General features: G+C 37.2%; 1 protein-coding gene across 7 annotated transcripts in view; it reads left to right on the top strand.

The window, feature by feature from the left end:
- The window catches only part of LOC114279052 (AP-1 complex subunit gamma-2), a 41908-nt gene extending 21503 nt beyond the window's left edge, over positions 1–20405 (top strand). For 4 of the 7 annotated variants that reach the window (XM_082892794.1, XM_082892791.1, XM_082892789.1 and 1 more), the window contains 14 exons: positions 590–769; positions 1534–1688; positions 2373–2460; positions 8600–8763; positions 9275–9329; positions 9897–10019; positions 10115–10210; positions 13030–13157; positions 17274–17378; positions 17509–17768; positions 18496–18732; positions 18816–18991; positions 19217–19321; positions 19820–20405. In XM_082892794.1, the coding sequence (XP_082748920.1) occupies positions 590–769; positions 1534–1688; positions 2373–2460; positions 8600–8763; positions 9275–9329; positions 9897–10019; positions 10115–10210; positions 13030–13157; positions 17274–17378; positions 17509–17768; positions 18496–18732; positions 18816–18991; positions 19217–19321; positions 19820–19915 (1968 nt within the window). In that variant the 3' untranslated portion in view covers positions 19916–20405. The remainder of the gene's footprint in view (positions 1–589; positions 770–1533; positions 1689–2372; positions 2461–8599; positions 8764–9274; positions 9330–9896; positions 10020–10114; positions 10211–13029; positions 13158–17273; positions 17379–17508; positions 17769–18495; positions 18733–18815; positions 18992–19216; positions 19322–19819) is intronic. The other 3 variants (XM_082892792.1, XM_082892790.1, XM_082892793.1) reach the window with 2 other exon arrangements.
- Positions 20406–21376: the final 971 nt, after the last annotated feature.

The raw sequence follows: 21376 nt of genomic DNA, 5'->3' as shown, positions 1-21376 counted from the left end.
CGAGGAGCATAATCAAAGAAAACAAGTACAAGTATGAAAATCATGAGAGCAAAAGGGAACTGTAGCCTACCCTTCTGTAGGAGGCATCAAAATTGGAATCCCGATAAAGAATTATGATACCAAGGCTTAAAATTGTTCTGAGGCTTATAATTATTGAGGAAGATTTTTTTTTTTTGGAATTCCTTGTTTGTCTATTACAGGTGATGGACAGTATCTGGATTTACTTACTTATTTGACTGCCTATAGTCTTGGACCAGGTTCCCCGCGTTGAAGATAGGAATTTTGGTTATTAATGGCTCTAAAACTACTTTATAAATTATAACAGCATTATAAGTATTATTGCGGGATTCTTGGTAAAGTTTATTAGGAAATCTCTTTGCCATGAAAGAAGGTAATTTTTTGTGTCAGCAGAGTCATTGACTTAATTTTGATGGTGGATAAACTGTCACAAAGGCAAGTTTGTTTGTAGAAATAATTTGACTGTACTGTTTTAGTGCATTTTAAAGGGAGAGAAAAAACAAGGTTGCCAAGTTCCAATTCTCTGGTCAGATTTTTAATGCACAAGATTTACACTTCTATATGATTGTAGAAATGCACAGAGAGTGTGGTCAAAGCCCTAAAGGACATTGTGAGCAGTCCATATGCACCTGAATATGACGTCTCTGGGATTGCAGATCCTTTTCTCCATATCAGATTGCTCAAGTTTTTGCGAATATTAGGCCAAGGAGATGCAGATGCTAGTGAACGGATGAATGACATCCTTGCTCAGGTCAGCTGCTTTGTCCTACTTTATCTCCTGCTATCATTCATGTAATATTTGTTGAAAAATGTAAATTAAATTATTGGCAGTCTGTTCAAACTATTTTATTATTTATTATTGTTGTAATTACGATTATTATTATTTAACCTAAAATTCTTTTCCAACTGAGGTGGCAATTGGCTTCCATGTCATGTTCAGTGAATGAAATCTAGATTACTTTTTTTAATATTTTCTTTTCTTATTTCTTATTTCTCTTCATATTCTCTGATTTTGTAACTGTCCAAATTATTACCTGCATTCAATGTTCCCTCATCTGCCTAATACCTTGATCTGCAATTAGTATGTACTTAATGAGAAAAACTACCTTGGCAATCTTCTGTATTGTGTTGTGCTGCTGTATACATGTGTTTTTTAAAATGCTCATTGCTCTCACATACTCAATAATAAAAATCACCTTGTTCCACAATCTCCTTAAATGCTTTGCAGTCTTACATACTATGTTTTTATGCTCCAAGTCTCCATTCGATTAATAGATACTATCTTTTTGTTCTGATGGTGCATGCTCTAATCAGTTATATATATGTAGCATTGTTTTCATTATTCCTTTTATCAGTGTTTAAGTGAATAAGCATATTTTATTATGATTGCTCTTTATAATTCTTGACTGATGGAACTTAGTGCTGAAAGTTCTTGAATATGAATGTTTAGAGAATGTAATGTGTTCATAAGACAAATCCTAATGATACTCGTGACATTCTGTATTCCATCCCCAGGTTGCGACAAAAACTGAGTCAAACAAAAATGCCGGAAATGCCATTCTGTATGAATGTGTCGAAACTATCATGAGCATTGAAGATAGTGGCGGTTTGCGGGTGCTTGCTGTCACTATCTTGGGAAAATTCCTGTCAAACCGTGACAACAATATCAGGTAATTCTTTGTTCATTTTGCGCTAGTCCTACCTTATTCTAGGGCATGATCTTTGTGATTGATATCTGGTCTTTGAGGAACCACAAAATGTATACTTGATGTGTAGCTACCGTTTGCATTAATGCAAAATGGACTTTTGTTAAAGATTGGTTAGAAAAATTTTATATCCGGGGGGCCGTGGCTTGATTGATCTACAGAAGCTCGAGTTGAAAAGCATAAAAATGCGGATTCGAGATTAAAGCCAATTTGTGTAATATGAAATCTGGAGTTTAGTTTGTACCCAGTCTACCTACCTAGCATACTGAATAGTAGAAACATCACTGGGTATTGGCTAATGTCTCCATGGTTGATAAAAATCTGAGCATTGGCTTACATAATTTGTTAAACAGAAGCGCAATTTTGTTTAAGTTTGATTATTTCAGTGCATGGACTTTTCACAGCCTCCTAAAGTGACTACTGATACGTTTACGTTTTCTATTGTTCTCTGGGATCTTTTGGGAACCAAATAGTAGTGACGTGGTCCTTTCTACATTGACCTTTGCAATTGTTTCAATCTTTGTATTCTGTACTTCTATTCTGTTAGTTCATGTAATCTAGATGTGCCCTTATGGTTGTTTTCTGGCTATTTCATACTGGTTAGTTTGTATTGAATCTGACACAGTTGATTCTCAACTTTTCTGTCAGATATGTTGCTCTGAACATGCTGATGAAAGCTACAGTAGATACACAAGCAGTGCAGAGGCATCGAGCAACAATCTTGGAATGTGTGAAGGTATTGTGTAGGAAGGCTTGATATCTAGTTCATTTAACAGTCTAAAGATCTCCAGTTGTATGCATTCTTAGTTGTTATCATTTCTACACCTGGTGGCAGGGGGACACGAGGGCCAAGAGGGGGGAGAACATGGCTCAACTGACTTTTAAAAAACCCTATACCCGGTTTATCAGAGGGACTCTCCTAAAATTATGTGATAACCCATCAATATATATATTTTGTTAAATTTTCATACTAGGTGTGGCTTTATAAGGTTTTATAAGTCAAAACCCTACATGCTGTCCATGCATAAAAAAGATGAACATATTTTTATTTAACCTTGTTCCCGAGAAAATTTAGGAAAAAGAATATTTACACTTCAATTGAATTTAGGAAAATGCATATTTACACTTAAATTGGTTTTATTTTTTGTTAATTACTAATATAACATAAGAACCATGAATAACATGATACTGGAGCAAATTTTATCCATGGATAGCATTATAAGATATTTGAAAGCAAACAAGAACAAGTTTTAAATTATTACATACATATCATGTGATCAAGATGATCTCATTGAGCAACATACACAAATCTCAAAATTTAGAAGTTGAGTTTGCCATACACAATATGTTAAGATAATATGCTCATCACAGCTGTAATGGAGGGAAGATTTGTGTCAACCCGGACTCCTCACAGAGGGTCATGCAAGGTTTTTTTTTTTTGGGTGAATAAGGGTCATGCAACGTGACTAGTGAAGGGCCACATAAGTGACTAAGCGGAGTGAGATGTCTCTAATATCACACAGTCAAGCTGGTTGAGCTTGTAGTTCTCTGGTGTTCGGAGACTTTCCAGCATATAATATAGGTTTCAAAGCAAGTGTCTATGGAATTCAAGTACAAATATGAACCTAAGAGGAGGCAATTCCCATTTCAACATATAAGTAGATACAGTTTCGTAAGCATGTCAGTTTCATAAACATGATGCTCCAATATCTAGTTGTTCACCTCAATCCCTATTTTTGGCGTGTCTATTTTTTTGAGGATGCTATAGTCAAGGCACACATATTTTGATTAGTTCTATTACTCATATGCCTTTATGTATCATGTGCATGAAGTCAAGTCTTATTGGTCTCTTCACAATGTCTAAAGTAGTGGTTCGGGTCCAACTCAAGCTAGGGAAAGAGAGTGCAACAGTGCTGGAAGAATGGCCAGAACCAGGCTTCCGCCATCACTTTTGAACATCCGGAGTGAGAGATCCAGATAGTAGTTACCTGCTCTGCAACCTAGTGGACGCTCGCCAAGGGTCATAGGACGTCTAAATTGGGAGACAACAAATACTGTTATCCCACGACGTCAGCTGTGGACATTTGGATGTCACACCGGACATCTATGGTCACGTCCAGTCGTCACAATGAATGCTAAAAGCAATGTCCGCAGACTTGAAACTGGGTTTCTCAGTCCAGAAATCCATAACCTAACCCAAAAGTTACAAATCCAAAAGGCTCCAAAACACAAGTCCAGGTATTTAAGATGTTAAAATCCACCTACTCTCCACCTACTTTACCCACTTAAACCTACTCCACTAAACCTAACCCACTACACCACTACCACCTCACCTACTCCACTAAACCTAACCCACTACACCACTACCACCTCCACTTCACCTACTCCTTACCTACTACACACTCACCCTCTTCTATATATAGGAATCATGAATCATTGTAATAGATATCAATAAAAATCAATCAATAATACAAGCATTTCTCTTTATACATTAAATTTCTACATGGTATCAGAGTAGGTTTAGAACCTAGTATTTTTGCTTCACCGGCGGGCGGCAACTTCGCCTTGGCCGCCTGCCGGACCTCAACCTAGTCCACTAGCATTTTCTACACATACCTTCACTCTTCTTCACCACCTCGCCGACGCAAACCCAAAATCTCTTTACCCATCCGTATTGTCATGATCGGAACTCTCACTGGAGCCCAGTGGGGAATCTTCGCTAATGGTATGTACTGTTGCTCCATCTGGCTTACAATCTTTGGACATAGAGATTTCCTTCGCTGCCGGTTCTTCAGACCCCTCAGGACAAGCCTATCTATCACATGTGGCATCAGAACTGTGACTTTCCTCCAAAACACAACCCATGGAGTGCTGATGCAGACTATCATGTGTTTCCTGCACAACAAGTCTGGTGTCATCCAAAATCTTTTCCATGTTAGGCTCCTTAGACATACACTCAAACAATGTAGAGATTCTTGATCGAAGCTTTGTCAAGGATAGTGAATCAGCATCAGATTGTGGATCCATTACAGACAATTCCAGATTAGAAGGCACCTGCTTTGCCAACGAATCCAACTCAGGCTGTTCTTTAGAGTGGAAATCTGAATCAGGAAGTCATCCATAAGCTGCAGGTGATTGTACTTTCAGCCTTGTTAGCCTTCTCAACATTCTTATCCTTCTTGAAATGGGACAGCTCAGAGATCAATGCTGTAGCCCAAGCAATTGCAGTAATGTCACCCAACACAGCTCTCTCTCTCTCTCTTTTTCTCATTCACACTGCCACATACACACACATGCACGACATCCCTCTCTCTTCATCATGTACCCCACTCTCTCTCTCTCTCATCTTTCCACTTTCAAACCCACAATCCTTTTTTTTTTTTTTTTTTTAATCAACCCACTCCCTCACTTTCTTTAAACCCCTCTTTCCCTCACATGGGCTTGTCCCCTCTCTTTCCTCCGTTTGATTTCAAAATCCATTATTTTTATTTATTTTCTCCAAACCACTTTCCTTATTTCCCCAATCTTTCATTTTGATTTCAAATATATTTTTATTATTTCTTTCTTTATTTTTCTTTCACATTATTTTTAATCTTTTTCAAATTCCATTCATACCATATAGCTTTGCACACCAAATCATATTTTATTCATCTCGGGATCAACCCCGATCACCATTTTACACCACAAAAAAAAAAAAAAAAAAAAAAAAACACAAACAAAACCCAAACAACCACATCCACAGTCGGGTTTTTTTCTTCTCTACTCTGCCGCCGGTCTTTTCTTCTTGCCTCCGTCCTGGGCGGCCCTTGCCGGTGTTGCCTCCGTGTTTCCCACTCCACTGGGCATGATCACTCCTCCCTGCTCCTCCACTGCAGCATATGGCGGCCCTCCAAATCGGAACATAACGGTGGCCTTCCGCTTCAGCTCCTTATTTTCTGCCTTTAGCACACTTATCTCTGCTCGCGCATCCTTATACATGCGCTGGAGCAGAGCCAGTTGGGCGTTTAACTGCTGCACCTCATTTGTCCTACTCTGAAGCCGGTGCGACAAGTTTGTGACCGCAGTCATGGTCTCCACACATGACTTCAATGTATACTGATTGGCTTCTATATCTGTTTGTACTGCCATTTTTTGCTCCACCGACCGCATCGGAAAGTTCAACGGAGCAAAACCAGAGGTGTTTGGTTGAGGTTCACGGGCCACCGCACCAGTTATCTCTCCTGTTGACTCGTTGAGGTCGGGAAAGAGAGTGAGCAGACCACGGGAAGAAGAGGCCATGTTCTGGGTAGCTGAACGGGAAGAAGAGGCCATGTTTTTTGGGTTGCTGAGTGTTTCAGCGAAGCAGCGATTTCCGACTGGTACTTTCAGAGAAGGATTGGTTACAGAGTGTTACAGAGTATCTCTCTCAGCAAACGAACAGAGTATCTCTCTCAGCAAACGGCAGAATTTTTCAGAGGATTTCGCAGGTTTTTTTTTTGCCTCTGCCTCGGCCTCAGGCTCCGTCTTGGTTAAATAGCCGAGGCAGCCACGCGCATCGCGCGCCTCTTGACGCCCGACAAACTGGCACGCCTTTTCATGGCACATCTTTTGATAAAGTGGGCACGCCTTTTGATGGCACGCCTTTTTGAAAAATTAGGCACACCTTTTGAGGGTGCGACTTTTTAAGGGTCCGACAAGACTCTGTAAACTGTCCCGACATTGATTCCGGTTAGTTTCTACAAGGGTCCAGCAAGACTCCGTAAACTGTCACAACAACTGTCACAACAGTGTCGTGCTACAACGGTCCGACATGACCCCGTAAACTGTCTTCTACAACGGTCCGACATGACCCCATAAACTGTCTTCTACACCGTTATGACACCACCATACAGTGTCCTCTACATGGTTATGACACCCCCATACAGTATCCTCTACAACGTTATGACACCACCATCCAGTGTCTTCACCAATGGTCTGACACGACCATACAGTGTCTCTTATCCTCTTTTATTTTTATGTATTTTCTTGTTTTGTTACTCTCTCCAAACTCAAGTTGGTTAGTTCCTATCCCCCTTGAGTTTGCGGGGGGCTGTTAAAATCCACCTACTCTCCACCTACTTCACCCACTTAAACCTACTCCACTAAACCTAACCCACTACACCACTACCACCTCACCTACTCCACTAAACCTAACCCACTATACCACTACCACCTCCACTTCACCTACTCCTTACCTACTACACACTCACCCTCTTCTATATATAGGAATCATGAATCATTGTAATAGATATCAATAAAAATCAATCAATAATACAAGCATTTCTCTTTATACATTAAATTTCTACATAAGATTTCAAATTATCGAGTGCAATCTATATCTAGGTCCGAAGTTCTCAAACTACTAGTCTCGAGTTTCAAATCTCAAATACACAACTCAATTTAAGTTTCTTTAAGTTGATTCTTTTTCATTTATATACCGGATTTAGGCCCAAATCAACTATTCTATGCCATCTGTGTGGTGCTAGTGAATTTTCATGTAAATGAAGATTAGATGGAGAACCTGAAAAGAACGTAGAAAAATAAATTCTTACCTTGTAAACAATCTTTTCCAATTTTTTCTTGAATTTTCTTTATTTTATTCAGTTTTTTCTTCTTCTTATCTCTCTCCCTATACTCTTTCTCACTTTTTAACCCTCTCTCAAATAGAATTTGGGGGAGCAGAATGGGAGGCTTGTCTTAATTTTCTCTTCTGCAATTTTTTTCTTTACAATCCAAGCATGAGGAATTCAAGCAGGAGGTGTGGATGGTGGATGTTGGATTTTCCCACTAACTCTACCAAGCATGAGGTGTCTTCTTGTGGTTTGACCTTATCCATGAAGCTTAATCCAAGTCGTTAAGGTTTGACGAATTGCTTCATTAAGTCACTTAATGTTGTCTCATCACCTCTTATGCCATGTTTGGAAAGACTACAAATTTACACACACAATTAATATTAATTTAAGGTGGAAGTTGAAACCAAACAATAGCTAAACTTAGTGGGACGTACACTTAAATATATTCAATTCCTTAATTAATTTTTGATTAAACATGATTAACATAATCATTTAGTAACTAAGAAAATTTACATTTTACCTTTAAAAATTCCTTCTGCATTTACGTGAGAATATCTTCATACAACACCTCATGTCAACCCATAAACACATAATTACATTGACAATGAAGCAGGGGTGGACCTACGAAATATAAAGAAAAATGAAAACACTCAAATACCATGAAAAGGGGCTCATGGCCTTGTGGCATTGAGGCAACACTTAGGTGCTTGCAAGGGAGAGGTTGGGCATTCAACTCCCCCTAGGAGCTAATCTAATAACTAACAATTGACTTTTGCAAATCAAAATAAAAAAAGAAAAAAGAAAAAAGAAAAAAGAAAAAAGGAAAGGGTAATGCCTAGGGTACTACATACGCTTCTCCTCATCTTCTTTTCTCTCTTTGGTCTTTAACATCGTATCAAAGTTTTGATTCTAAGAGGCCTTGGGTTCTAGTCTCATGAATTCTTTTTATTTTATTTTTATCATGCACTCTATGCAGTTCAGTTTGTTCTCTTCTCCACATGCAAGCTGGGGTCGCATGTGAATGGCGTGTTGGATAGCTTGATATACAACTTTAGCTTTTGGGAATTCATTAACTTGGCAAACATTTTGGCATTTGTTTATATGCTATTTCATTAGAAATGAAAAAGGTTAAACTAATGATTTTAAGCGATATCCAATGTGGAGTTCGGGCTGTAAATTTGATGCATATATGTTGTCTCTCTCTGGTGTATTCTTATTAACAGGATGCATATCTTCTTAATGGGTAAACCAAGAAGCTCATACCTTTTCTTATTCATTTTTCAGGATTCGGATGCTACTATTCGTAAAAGGGCCCTCGAACTTGTGTTTCTTCTTGTGAATGAAAGCAATGTAAAGCCTTTGACAAAAGATCTTATTGAATGTCTGGAAGTGAGTGATCAAGAGTTCAAAGGAGATCTTACAGCCAAAATTTGTTCCATTGTCGAAAAGTAAGTAGATAAATATTTAATTTCAAATTTGAAGTCTCCTTGTTGAGAATTTGCAGAGTGGTTATGAATAAATGCCATATAATGGACTCTTTAATATGTATCTATCCAATCATCTGAACACAAAAGACCCTGCAAACAAGGCAATTTCATACTCTGTAGGAATTTAGATTATTGTTATTGCCTTTTACTTTTTTCAGATGATATTCTTTTCCTTTTGCTCTTCCTTATTATCGCTATAGATCTAGCTTCCCTTCCTTTATGACAAATGGCAGAGTGTTTGTTTTTGTAAATATGTATTTTGGCAACAGCATCAATTGTAATCTAAGGCATTGCAATATGGTTGGTTGAGATGATAAGTCATTAGAGTATACTGAACATATATTGCCCTCCTTAGAGCCCACTTTAGTAGGAACGTTGTGCCCTGGTTTGCCTCCCCCCCCCCCCCCCCCCCGTCTTCCAAATTTTTTTTTTTTTAAAGTTTAGTCTGTTTTATTTTCATTTTCTGCTGTAGGTTTTCCGCGGAAAAGATTTGGTACGTTGATCAGATGATTAAGGTTCTCTCTGAGGTATGCATGAAATTGCTAATCTGGTACATTTTTCGTGTGAAAAAGTATATTTGTAGGCATCTACACTCACCCACTGAGATCTCCTACTCAACCTACCCAAAGACAGATTTCCACCCTTTCTCTGTTAAGTGTAAGATTCCTCCAGAGATTCCTTCATCCACTGCACCTTGAAACCCACCAGCATCATCAATCACTGTACATTCCAACCCTTCTGAACAAACACCACCCTGTGTATGAGAGTATATGCCATTGTCAATGATCATGTCTTTTGAAATTGTTCATGTCATCTTGTAGATCCAAGCATTTTTTTTTTTTTAATTTCCGTATGAGTTCACATTGAACCTGCGGATTTGTACTGTTGCTCGCATATAATGCTACAACTCACCAGTCGTGCTGCTGCTGCTGCTCAATAGTTTTCTTTCTTATCTGAAAATTCTCTCATGCCATGCCTGGAAAGTGTCGTTATGACAATTTTTTATTTTGTTTTTTAAATCTTTCTTTTAGCTTTCTTTGATGTAGGTAATGGCACATTTGGTAAAATTCTGATCCTGACACTATTATTAGTAGGCAGGAAATTTTGTAAAGGATGAAGTTTGGCATGCCCTTATTGTTGTGATAAGCAATGCTTCGAACCTCCATGGATATACAGTACGGTTTCTATACAGAGCAGTCCAAACATCAGGTGAACAGGTACTTCGCTTTTTTTCTTTCTTAGGATAAGATTTGGTATGGAAGTTCTATCATCTTGAGTAATTAGTGAAAAATGATTTTGATATTTTCATCAGGAAAGTCTTGTCCGAGTGGCAGTTTGGTGCATTGGAGAATATGGTGAAATGTTGGTCAATAATGCTGGAATGCTTGATATAGAAGAACCAATGACTGTAAGTTTGCTTGTACAAATTTTTCTCGACTTGGATTTCTTTGTGATTGGTTCTCATTTAATCTGATTGTATCATATGCTATAACAAGTCAGCGATAGGCATGCATTATGTGAAGTTTTCAATTGTCAAACCTTTTCACAATACAATCTTCAAAATTTGGATTGGAATTTGTAAACGACTAATATGATTAATTTATAGGAACTAATATTAAGCTATTTTTTGATGATTAGATAATTGGGAAAACATGAAATGTTGATAGCTTCTAGTAACTGATTGGCTAGTGTTGGCACATAAATTTCAACCAAATTTATGTTTAAAATTCAAATACAGTCAATGACACACATAGAGCCTATGATAGTAATGTTGTAGGTAATCACTTCCTAAAAAGGATCAATATGATCTGTTGAAGTACATAAATAAAACAACGTCGTATCTCAACGACGTTATTCAAGATGCTCAAGTGACACGTGGAGCCTATGAAAGATGACACTTGTGGAGCCTACAGTAAGGACACTACACAGGATGAAACCTCAAAGATTAATCTAGTTAATCATCGCTATCATTCAAAATTCAAATAGCGCTATCATTAAATTTGAAATTCAAATTGAGGATGAAGCATTCTTATCACGTAGATGGCCTTCTATAAATATGAGGACCATCACACAAGACCAAGGATCAAAAAATCAAAAGTGAGAATATCAGAGAGAGAGAGAAAGAAATCAAGAGCTAGAAGAAAAGAAGCCTAGAGAACTTGAGAGCCTACGCTACAAACGTAGAATGGCGATGAATTGGTAAAGGGTTCCAAATTCAAGAATTGTACTTTGTATTCAAGGGTTCAAAACCCATAACAATTTCAATAAAATATTTATTTATTTTTCTTAAATTGTCTTTTGTTGTTTAATTTGTTCTTCATTAATCGGGGGTTTCATTTATAAAATGTGTAATTAACGATCTGAAATACAGATCGGAAATAGGAACCTGCTATTCAAATAATCAACACTGTTTAGTCCAAAAACTAAACAGTGGACATTTGTAACATAAAATTTTGAAATGTGTTGAAACATTTCATGTTTTAAAATTTGTGTCTACAGTTAGCATATTGCACGAAATTGAATATACATTTCTGTCACATTTTCTGGTTCTGTCTGATGTGTTCTGAGTCATTTGATCATAAACAAAAATGTAGTAACATGTTGAACATACAACTCCTTGCTACCTGTTAAATTATTTATTTATTTTTTTCCTCTTTTGGATTCTACAACCTAAACATTTTGGTTACGAGTTCTTTAACTGAGTTAAGAAGTATCCATTTGAATTTTGTTGTAAGAGTTACTGCAAACATGTTGGGAGGGTTAGACTTTTCCTATTGACTTATAATGAAAATTTCGAGCTTTGTTTTCATTATTTTCCCTAGTCCTGTTGGAGATTTGGTTCATGATCAGAAGCACAAGGCAAACCTTATCTTCACTTTCCCTAGTCCTGTTGGAGATTTGGTTGATGATCAGAAGCACAAGGCAAACCTTATCTTCACTTTCTTTGTGATTTTCTATTACAATAAAGTACTTTAGCATATGCCTTAAATTTTGTCCTACTCATTGTCTTCGGGTGTGGCATAAATTTATGCTCCTACCATCCTGCAAGGATTAGCCTTCGTTTGTGTTTTGACTGTCATGCTGTGTTGTTTGTTATAAGAATTCTAAGACATGAATTCCTGCTTGCCACAATAGACCTTATCATAATATTGATTAGGAGTCTAATCGAAAAATGAAAAAAAAAAAAAAAATCTAATTAATTGAGTAATTATAAGAATGTGAATGTATTGATGAATTCAAACAAGGGTGACTGCTCTAGGAAACCACAAATAATGAGGAATGATATTGGGGAACTAGTCTTAACGAGGTAAGGTGTGAATGCAGTACTTGCATCTCCTTATATGAACATCTTCCAAAGGTTTGCTCTCTTTATATATGTCACAAGCTATGCAACATTCTCTGTTTGTTGTAATTGCTGTTTAAACCTCTCACTTTAATACTACATTTCCTTAGCCTACGGTCCATTAGAACATCTTCTGCTAGCCATTCAAATTTCTTCAATTGTCATTGCATCCTCTTGTCATCTTGAACAGTTGAACATAGAACATCTTCAATTGTGATCTTCAATTAGTAAGATTCGCTCCCCTTGAACATCTTCGAATGTCATTGCATCCTCTTATTAAAGTCTCATCTTCAATGTTGATCCTCTGGTTGTCATGTGTGCCAACCATCCTCCATCACATGCTGCTACTTTTTAGCTCTTATTTCTTGGTGCTTTTTTGATGATTCCTTAGTTCCATTTGTATCTTTTGCCTTGTTTACTACATTTCTTTGAATGTTTGATGGGAGGCTCTGCAAGCATGTGACATGACTTGGGGAGACATCATGATGAAATAGTTTTTATTAATTTCTCCTGAAATTGTTTGACAATCAAACATTAATTCAAGTGACTTTGAATGGTTCTTGCTCCTGGTATTGTTCTTAAGTAATGTATGGGTTCTGGATGAGAATTTATTGAGAATTTCTCTTGAATCACTCTATCCTCGTTCCACAGTGCCATCTCCTTTGTGTATGACAAAGGAGCTGACTAAGACAACATGTTGATAGTTGACAAGTATGTTGTTTCCAATGTCAAATCAATCTAATAATTTGTGGCATGATAATGGAATTGTTTCTTAGCAAAATCTCAATGCTTTGACTGGTTAGCTTGTGTTATTAGTTTTGTTGTATTTTCTTTGTCGCATCTGTATTTTTCTTTCTTTTGAAGAACCTAGATGTTCTTTGCAGGTATCAGAGTCTGATGCAGTGGATGTCATAGAGATAGCTATAAAGTGCCATAGCTTGGATCTCACCACTCGAGCGATGTGTTTGATTGCTTTGTTAAAGTTGTCTTGTCGCTTTGCTGCTTGTTCACAGTATGTTTTATATTCTTTCATTTCTTATTAGTGTATCTATTCTGTGCAATTTTCCATATGTATATATTACTTGTGACTTTTCATATATCCCCAGAATTTGTGAAGTTTTAGAAAATGCCAGACATGAGATAGAATATCAAGAGCTCTTTGGTTTATTTTGGTCATGTAATTCAATTTGGATCTATAATTCCCATATGTCATTGTTTACCATTCTCTTATTTAGGCTTTATCTGTCATAGTTTGTAAATATAGTTGGCTGCTGAGCAGCTAAAAGTTCTGTAAGAATTTATGTATTATTGATTGATGAATTGATTGATATTCTGTCTATTACAAATGGTTCCTTATATAGATGTAGGTGTAGTGGATGGTGGTAGTGGTGTAGTGGGTTAGGTTTAGTGGAGTAGGTGAGGTGGTAGTGGTGGTAGGTGATGGTAAATTCTAACAGCCCCCCGCAAACTCAAGGAGGATAGAAACTAACCAACTTGAGTTTGGAGAGAGTAACAAAACAAGAAAATAGACGAATACATAAAAGAAAAGAGGATAGGAGACACTGTATGGTCGTGTCAGACCGATGGTGAAGACACTGTATGGTGGTGTCATAACGTTGTAGAGGACACTGTATGGCGGTGTCAGACCGATGTAGAAGACAGTTTATGGGGTCATGTCGGACCGTTGTAGCAGACAATGTTGTGACAGTTGTTGTGACAGTTTACAGAGTCTTGCTGGACCCTTGTAGAAACTAACCGGAATCAATGTCGGGACAGTTTACAGAGTCTTGTCGGACCCATAAAGGAGCTAACCGGAATCAATGTCGGGACAGTTTACAGAGTCTTGTCGGACCCTTAAAAAGTCGCACCCTCAAAAGGTGTGCCCAATTTTTCAAAAGGCGTGCCATCAAAAGGCGTGCCCAATCCATAAAAAGGCGTGCCATCAAAAGGCGAGCCCAAGTCATAAAAAGATGTGCCGGACATGATGGCGAGGCACGTGAGCGCCTTGGCTTGCGCGCCCGTTTTGTCGTCTGTCGGCAAGTGGCGCGCGATGCGCGGATCGGCCCTGGCTATTTAAACCAAGGTTGAGGCGGAGGCTGTGCATACCAGTCTGAAACCTCCCTTCTCTGAAAAAACTCTGCCTCTTCGGAGAGAGAAACTTTGGAATCGGCCCTGGCTATTTAAACCAAGGTTGAGGCGGAGGCTGTGCATACCAGTCTGAAACCTCCCTTCTCTGAAAAAACTCTGCCTCTTCGGAGAGAGAAACTTTGGAACACTTTGTAGCCCAGAAAAATGGCCTCTTCGTCTCGGAGTCTGCTCACTCTCTTTCCCGACCTCAACGAGTCAACAAGAGAGATAACTGGTGCGGTGGCACTGGAACCTCAACCAAGCGCCCCGGAGTTTGCTCCGCTGAACTTTCCGATGCGGTCTGTGGAGCAAAGAATGGCAGTGCAATCGGATGTGGAGGCCAATCAGTATACTTTGAAGTCATGTGTGGAAACCATGACGGTGGTCACAAACTTGTCGAACCGGCTGCAGAGTAGGACAAATGAGGTGCAGCATTTAAACGCCCAACTGGCTCTGCTCCAACGCATGTATAAGGATGCGCGAGCAGAGATAAGTGTGCTGAAAGCAGAAAATAAGGAGCTGAAGCGGAAGGCCACCGTGATGTTCCGATTTGGAGGGCCGCCATATGCTGCAGTGGAGGAGCAGGGAGTAAATGTGCTCGGTGGCGTGGGAAATCCGGAGGCAACACCGGCAAGGGCCGTCCAGGACGGAGGCAAGAAGAAGAAACCGGCGGCAGAGTAGAGAAGGGAAAAGAAAATCCCACTGTGGGTGTGGTTGTGTTTGTTTGTTTGTTGTTTGTTGTTTTTGTTGTGTTGTTGTTGTTGTTGTTGTTTTTTTTTTTTTTTTTTTGTGTAAAATTGTGAAGTAAAATTGTGATCGGGGTTGATCCCGTCATAACAAAAATGATAAGTTTGTGGAATGAAAACTGAGATGGTTGTTTTTTTTTTTTTTTTTTTTTTTTTTTTAGCAATGTTTCATTATTATACAAAAGATAGAAAAAAATAAAATAAAATAAAATAAAATAAAAGTAGGGATAGAAAAAATATATTATAAAAAAAATATATATTAAAGAAAGTGAGGGATGTGGGCGGTGGATGAAAACATGTGAGAGGCATTGTGTTTAAATAAAATAAAAGAAAGGAAAAGAAGGGGACAAAAGTTGGTGGATAGTTGGATGAAGAGAAAGAAGAAAGAAATAAAAGAAGAAAAGGAAAATGGGTTTGAAAAATTAGAGAGAGATGCTCAGGAGGTGTTGTGTAAAGCGTGAATTGAAAGATGAAATAAAATAATAAAAAGAAAGGTGGGTGGTGTGGGTCAGCAGCACAATGGACCATGTCATTGAAATTATTACTGAAGGTGCATGTATCACCATATCCATGACAAAAACACAAAGCCCCTTTAATTCGAACACCTGGTTTTGGCAACCAGCTTTTGCAGAAAATTTCCAAACCTTTTGAATTCCTCTCATACCACTCATCTTCTCTGATCCCAGAAGGAGCCATCTTAAACAAGCAATGATCGAGCTGTTGTTGAGCATCCTTGAAGGCCGATCGAACGCGCCTTCGAGCGGGAGCGAAGTCCAAGTTCTGAGATGCGATCGCATTCATCTCGTCGCTCACTCCTTCGATCACTGTCCTTTTCTTCGCCGAGATCGTCAGCCGAGCCGGCCGGAGAACAATGGTCGGTGTCTCAGATTTCCGGCGTAGAAGAGGGAGTTCCGGTGATCGGAATAATGTGGACGAGGTCAGACAAAGTTCCATGGGGCAGAGGATGCTGTAAGGCACGGGTCTAATGGGCTGCGTGGCACGGGCGGCGTTCTCGAGCTAAAGGACTCAGTTGGAGTTGTTATTTCCCATTTGCAATCTTCAGCCTCTCAACTTCTTGCTTTAGTGCTTCATTTAGAGCTGTGTGTTTGGTGTAGGTGACCAAGATGGATGATGCTCTGATCTTGAAGGTGACCAAGATGGCAGCGGAACCAAGGTATGTGTAGACAATTTTAGCGGACTAGGTTGATGTCCGGCGGGCAGCCAAGGCGAAGTTGCCGCCCGCCGGTGAAGAAAAAATATTAGGTTCTAAACCTGCTCTGATACCATGTAAGAATTTATGTATTATTGATTGATGAATTGATTGATATTCTGTCTATTACAAATGGTTCCTTATATAGATGTAGGTGTAGTGGATGGTGGTAGTGGTGTAGTGGGTTAGGTTTAGTGGAGTAGGTGAGGTGGTAGTGGTGGTAGGTGATGGTAAATTCTAACAAGTTCCTTTTGTAATACTTATCTATTGTTTGTAAGTTTTTGTCAGTTCTTTCTCTATGAAAAGGCTTTGACTTCTCTTCTTGAAATATCATCCTGAGTCTAATAAGTCCAGTTTTTCCATTTTGTTTAAATAGGTTCCGCATTTCGTTTCCTAGATTGCTCTTCACCTACTCCATTTGTATTTATTAACAAACTTATACTAGTTTAGCTCACTTTTAAGAGTATATCACTAAAGAATTTTCATGGGTGATAATTAGAAACTAACTCTTCAAAATTAAGGGCTTTAACATTTTTGAAAATTTCCAGGTGTGAATCATCTGAGTTAATGTAATTCTTTTGTAAAAGTGAATCCTTATTAATTAAGCAAAACTCTTTGCGATTCTATTTATTCAGGGCCTTCTAACCATCATTACTGTTTGTTCTAAATGGAGGAAATTTAATGAACATCCATATTCTGTTGAGGAAAGACTATTTCCTATTTTTCTATCTGACAAGATTGGTACAATAAGAAGTCACTTTTTTGGGTCTCTGTTTTTCGTATTCAAGAAAAAAAGGTTTGATTTGATGTTGTACAATTTCTGCTTATATCAGCTCTATGTTCACTTTTTGAAAACTTCATTTATTATAACGTCTTCTATTTTGCCACCCAAAAGAATTAATGTGTGTTAAAACTTTTTACTACCACTATAATTTCTTTCTTTCTTTCAGTTTGGTATTTTTAATCCATTGTGTAATCTTTCTCTTAGTATTTTCATGGCTTTTTATGAATTGAGATATGATTGTACATTAAATATTCTCTCTAGGAGGATAAAGGATATAATTGTTCAATATAAAGGAAGCTTTGTGCTTGAACTGCAGCAGAGATCAATTGAATTTTGTTCAATCATCGAGAAGCATCAGAATATCAGGTATGCTTTCATTTACATTACTAAAATGACTAGCTTTTAATCTTTTACTTTTCCTCTTTTTTTTTTTTTGATAGTTTATGAATTTAGTTCCCTTCTGTATCTTACAGAGAAGCTGGCTGAGTGTGTGCAGGTCTGTCCTTGTTGAAAGGATGCCAGTTCTAGATGAGGCGACTTACAGTGTAAAGAGGGTTGGTTTTTTGCCAAGAACTGTTTCAACTTCGACTGGAGCTTCACTTGATCTTCCAAATGGAGTTACAAAATCAACAACTGCCCCTCTTGTTGATTTACTAGATCTAAGTTCAGATGATGCACCAGCACCTAGCTCTTCCGATGGCAATTTTCTTCACGATCTTCTTGGTGTTGACTTATCACCAGCTTCATCACAACCAGGTTAGTTTTGGGATGCACAAGGTATAACAATTTTATGAATACCAGTGAAACTTACTTTTTGTCTACTACTTTTGTTTCCAAAATATGTTAGCTTTAATAATTTGTTCTATGTTTTAATACTACATTATGGAAAGACTTAGCCTTCCTTAAAATCATGGCATCTTTAAAAAAAATCTGATTCTTCTATTTTTTATTGCTTTGACGTGTGTTATTATGAGATGAACTCATTAATCAAACATTTGCCATTAAGAATTGGTGATAAATTGAATTTGGGTGATTGACATGCTTAACACACTTGCGAAACACGGGTTTATCACTTATAGACGCATCACAAGTTTGAATAAAATAACTTGAAATTCAATGATAAAAGAAAAAAAAATTAAATTTATATCTATTCTCCTTCTTTAAAATGTAAATTTTTATCATTGAATTAAATATTCATATATATAAAATAATATGCTTATATATCCATATAATAAATATATAAAATTATATATTTTACATGCGTTCCCCACGTGTCGCCTCTTACGTTTTTCTATTTTTATTTTCTTGTCGGTGTGTCTGTGTCGTGTCCATGTCGCGTCACGTGTCTTTGTCCATGAAAGTTAAGTTTTATGTAATATTTTTGTTTTCAAATTTTTTCTTTTTTCTTAGATTTCTTGTCAATAACTCGATCAATGCATTCTTCAACAGTGCATATTAAGTTGTTTTCTTTCTTCATTGCTAGGTACCGGTAATGCTCAAAAAAGTGGCACAGATGTTTTATTGGATCTTTTGTCAGTTGGGACTCCAGCTCTAAGCAGCTCATCTACATCGGACATTTTATCCTGTAATCACGGTAACGGTACTTCTGATGATGGTGCATTAGTGAGTCTGTCATCACCTTCTGCGCAAGCCTCTTCTCCTGCAGGTGGTTCTATGATGGATTTGTTGGATGGCTTTGCTTCCATCCCCGAAAAACTTGGTATAGCCTCTACTCATACTTGAATTTTGCTCGTAGTTATATTTTATTCTTAAAATATTGGTAACCTTTTTCTCAATAAACAGAAGACAATGGTCCTGCTTCTCCATCAATAGTTGCATTCGAGAGCAACTCCTTGAAGATAATGTTCAACATCTCAAAGCCTCCTGGAAACCCACAAACAACACTTATTGAGGCAAATTTTATAAACAAATCGCCTAATGTCTATACAGATTTTATTTTCCAGGCAGCTGTTCCGAAGGTTAGCCCATATGAAAGCCATCATCTGAACTACCTTTTACACTTCAAATTTCAATTCATAAGTAGACTTTCAATTTAGTATTTGCTCCTTTAGTGTTTTCTATTTTGTCATTCAATTGGCATAGTAACAAGTTTAGTCCACATGTTCCATAAAGAGAAAAATTAAAAAAAGAAAAGTTTGAATCAACATGCTGTTGTGTTATTTTCTGATGTTTTCAATCAACAGTTTCTTCAACTGCAATTAGATCCAGCTAGCAGTAATACCCTGCCTGCAAGTGGTGATGGGTTAATTACACAAAATATGCGAGTTACGAACAGTCAACATGGCAAGGTAGGTTTTACAATTCCTCACCTTTATGCATTTCTCTTGAACAGATATTTGTCATCATATGCTATTGTATATAAACTTAATTGCTTCTTAGAAGTGCTTTCATTCTTTTGATGTGATGCCACCACTGGCCTTCTTCATTGGTTTTTTCTTTCACAAATATTTTATAAACTTGATAAAACGAGTTTCTGGCCATAAGATTTTCAGCGCTTGTTAGATGCTCAGCATACTTCACTGATTGATAATGATAGGCTCAGGATTTGTGTATAGAAAGTAAACGTCTTTGGTTGTGTGTTAGGTAGCCTTACAGCCAGCACATAAAAATTTCAGTCAGATCTCTTATGAACTTGATGATTTAACTGAGCATCCCTTTAGAGTTGAATAGCGAGAAAGGATTCATATAATCAACCCCACTCGATTGGGGCACAAGGCTTAGTTTGGTTTGGTTTGGTTTGGTTTGTATACTGTATAATTATTATTTTTTTTTGTTTTAATTTTCAGAAATCCCTTGTCATGCGCATACGGTTAGGTTACAAGACGAATAACAAAGATGTTTCGGAGGAAGGACAAATCAAGAATTTCCCTAGTGAATTGTGAGGTTGATTGGCCCTCAAAGTTGTGAAGGATGATGATGTATGAGCTCTTTATTTTTCCAGGAGAAGTGTCTTCTCCCTGTCTGTAGTGTTAGTGCAGCAATCTTTTTTATTTTGATTCTATTGTCTGGTGGGCAATGTGGCTTGTAGCGGTTAGGATTTTGGGTGATTTTGAGCATGTGATACATCCGATGCTTCATCTTGCAACTTATTTTCTTTGGTTTGAGGGTGGTTAGTGTACATTATGATTAGATATTTGGTATACGGAAATTACAATTTTTCTTTTGAGGTACATATTGGAAACTTGAGGAGCTCTCTTTTTGGTAAAAGTCGGCAATTTTTTAACTCAATACCTTTATTTTTGCTATATATTCAAATTATATGGCAAAAATGTAATATATGCATCAAATTTGAATTGTAATTTTCAAGTTGACTTTGTACACAATTGCAGAAAATGCATGAAGGCTCTTGGAGTGATTGAAAGATTTTTTTTTAGCTCTCTTGTTTTTTTTTTTTTAACTTTTGTTTTTGTTTTTGTTTTTGTTTTTGTTTTATGGGTTAAACACAAGAGGTAGAATTTATGAACGAAAAAAGAGAAAGATAGGCAATCGTGAGAAAATATTTTTTCTCAAGCTGTCATGGCTTCAGCAGTTGACAGATCCATTAATACCACTATTAGCACAATAGTTTTAATATTGCAATCATAAGAAAATAAACTTTGTGCTTTAATTAGTCGGACAAAAATTTGTATTTGTTGGTTGGTTGTTTGCTTTTGATATGGATGCCATGGTTGTTTGCCTTTCAACTAGTAAACAGTAAGCATAATTCTTCACTCAGTGAATATTACTTTACTTATATTATTATTGTTAGATCTCTAGAAAATTAAATATAGCTGATAGATTACAAGAAAAAAAAAAAGAGTTGAATATTGTTAAATAAGACTTGGTTTTGACTCTGCATTTACAGTATAATTAATAGGTAAAGATCAGATTTCAAATTTGAAATTAAAATACACACAAATATAAGTGAAACTAAAAGACAAACTTAATTTTGTAGTGAAATCTCTACTATGTTTAATCCATTTTTAGTGGGTATGCCCACCTTTTTGGCTTTTTCCATAAGTTAGCTACTTTGCATCTCATCCACTTGCAAGATTCATGTCCTATTTTCCAAAGGTGCATATGTTCATTTCTTACATTGAATTGTAAGGGATACGGACATTTCTCTTGATCTTATACGGCTCCTAAAGAATTGAAGAGATATCTAGCACTTCATTATTATTATTATTATTATTATTATTATTTTTTTATTTTGTCTTTAAGCATTTGGAGCAGTTCTTTTGCTTTGTCTGCTACTAGTAAACTTTCTTTGAGATGAGGTTTGGACAAGATGAAAGATAGAGAAATTGAATATGACAAGGTTGAGGAACTCAAGTTTCAGTTTTTGAAACTAAAGTAGACACAAT

The sequence above is a fragment of the Camellia sinensis genome, chromosome 10 (genome assembly GCF_055761805.1).
Source record: "Camellia sinensis isolate YWXY chromosome 10, ASM5576180v1, whole genome shotgun sequence".
NCBI lineage: Eukaryota > Viridiplantae > Streptophyta > Magnoliopsida > Ericales > Theaceae > Camellia > Camellia sinensis.
The sequence above is the reverse complement of the archived record's forward strand: the minus strand, read 5'-3'. Positions and strand labels throughout refer to the sequence as shown.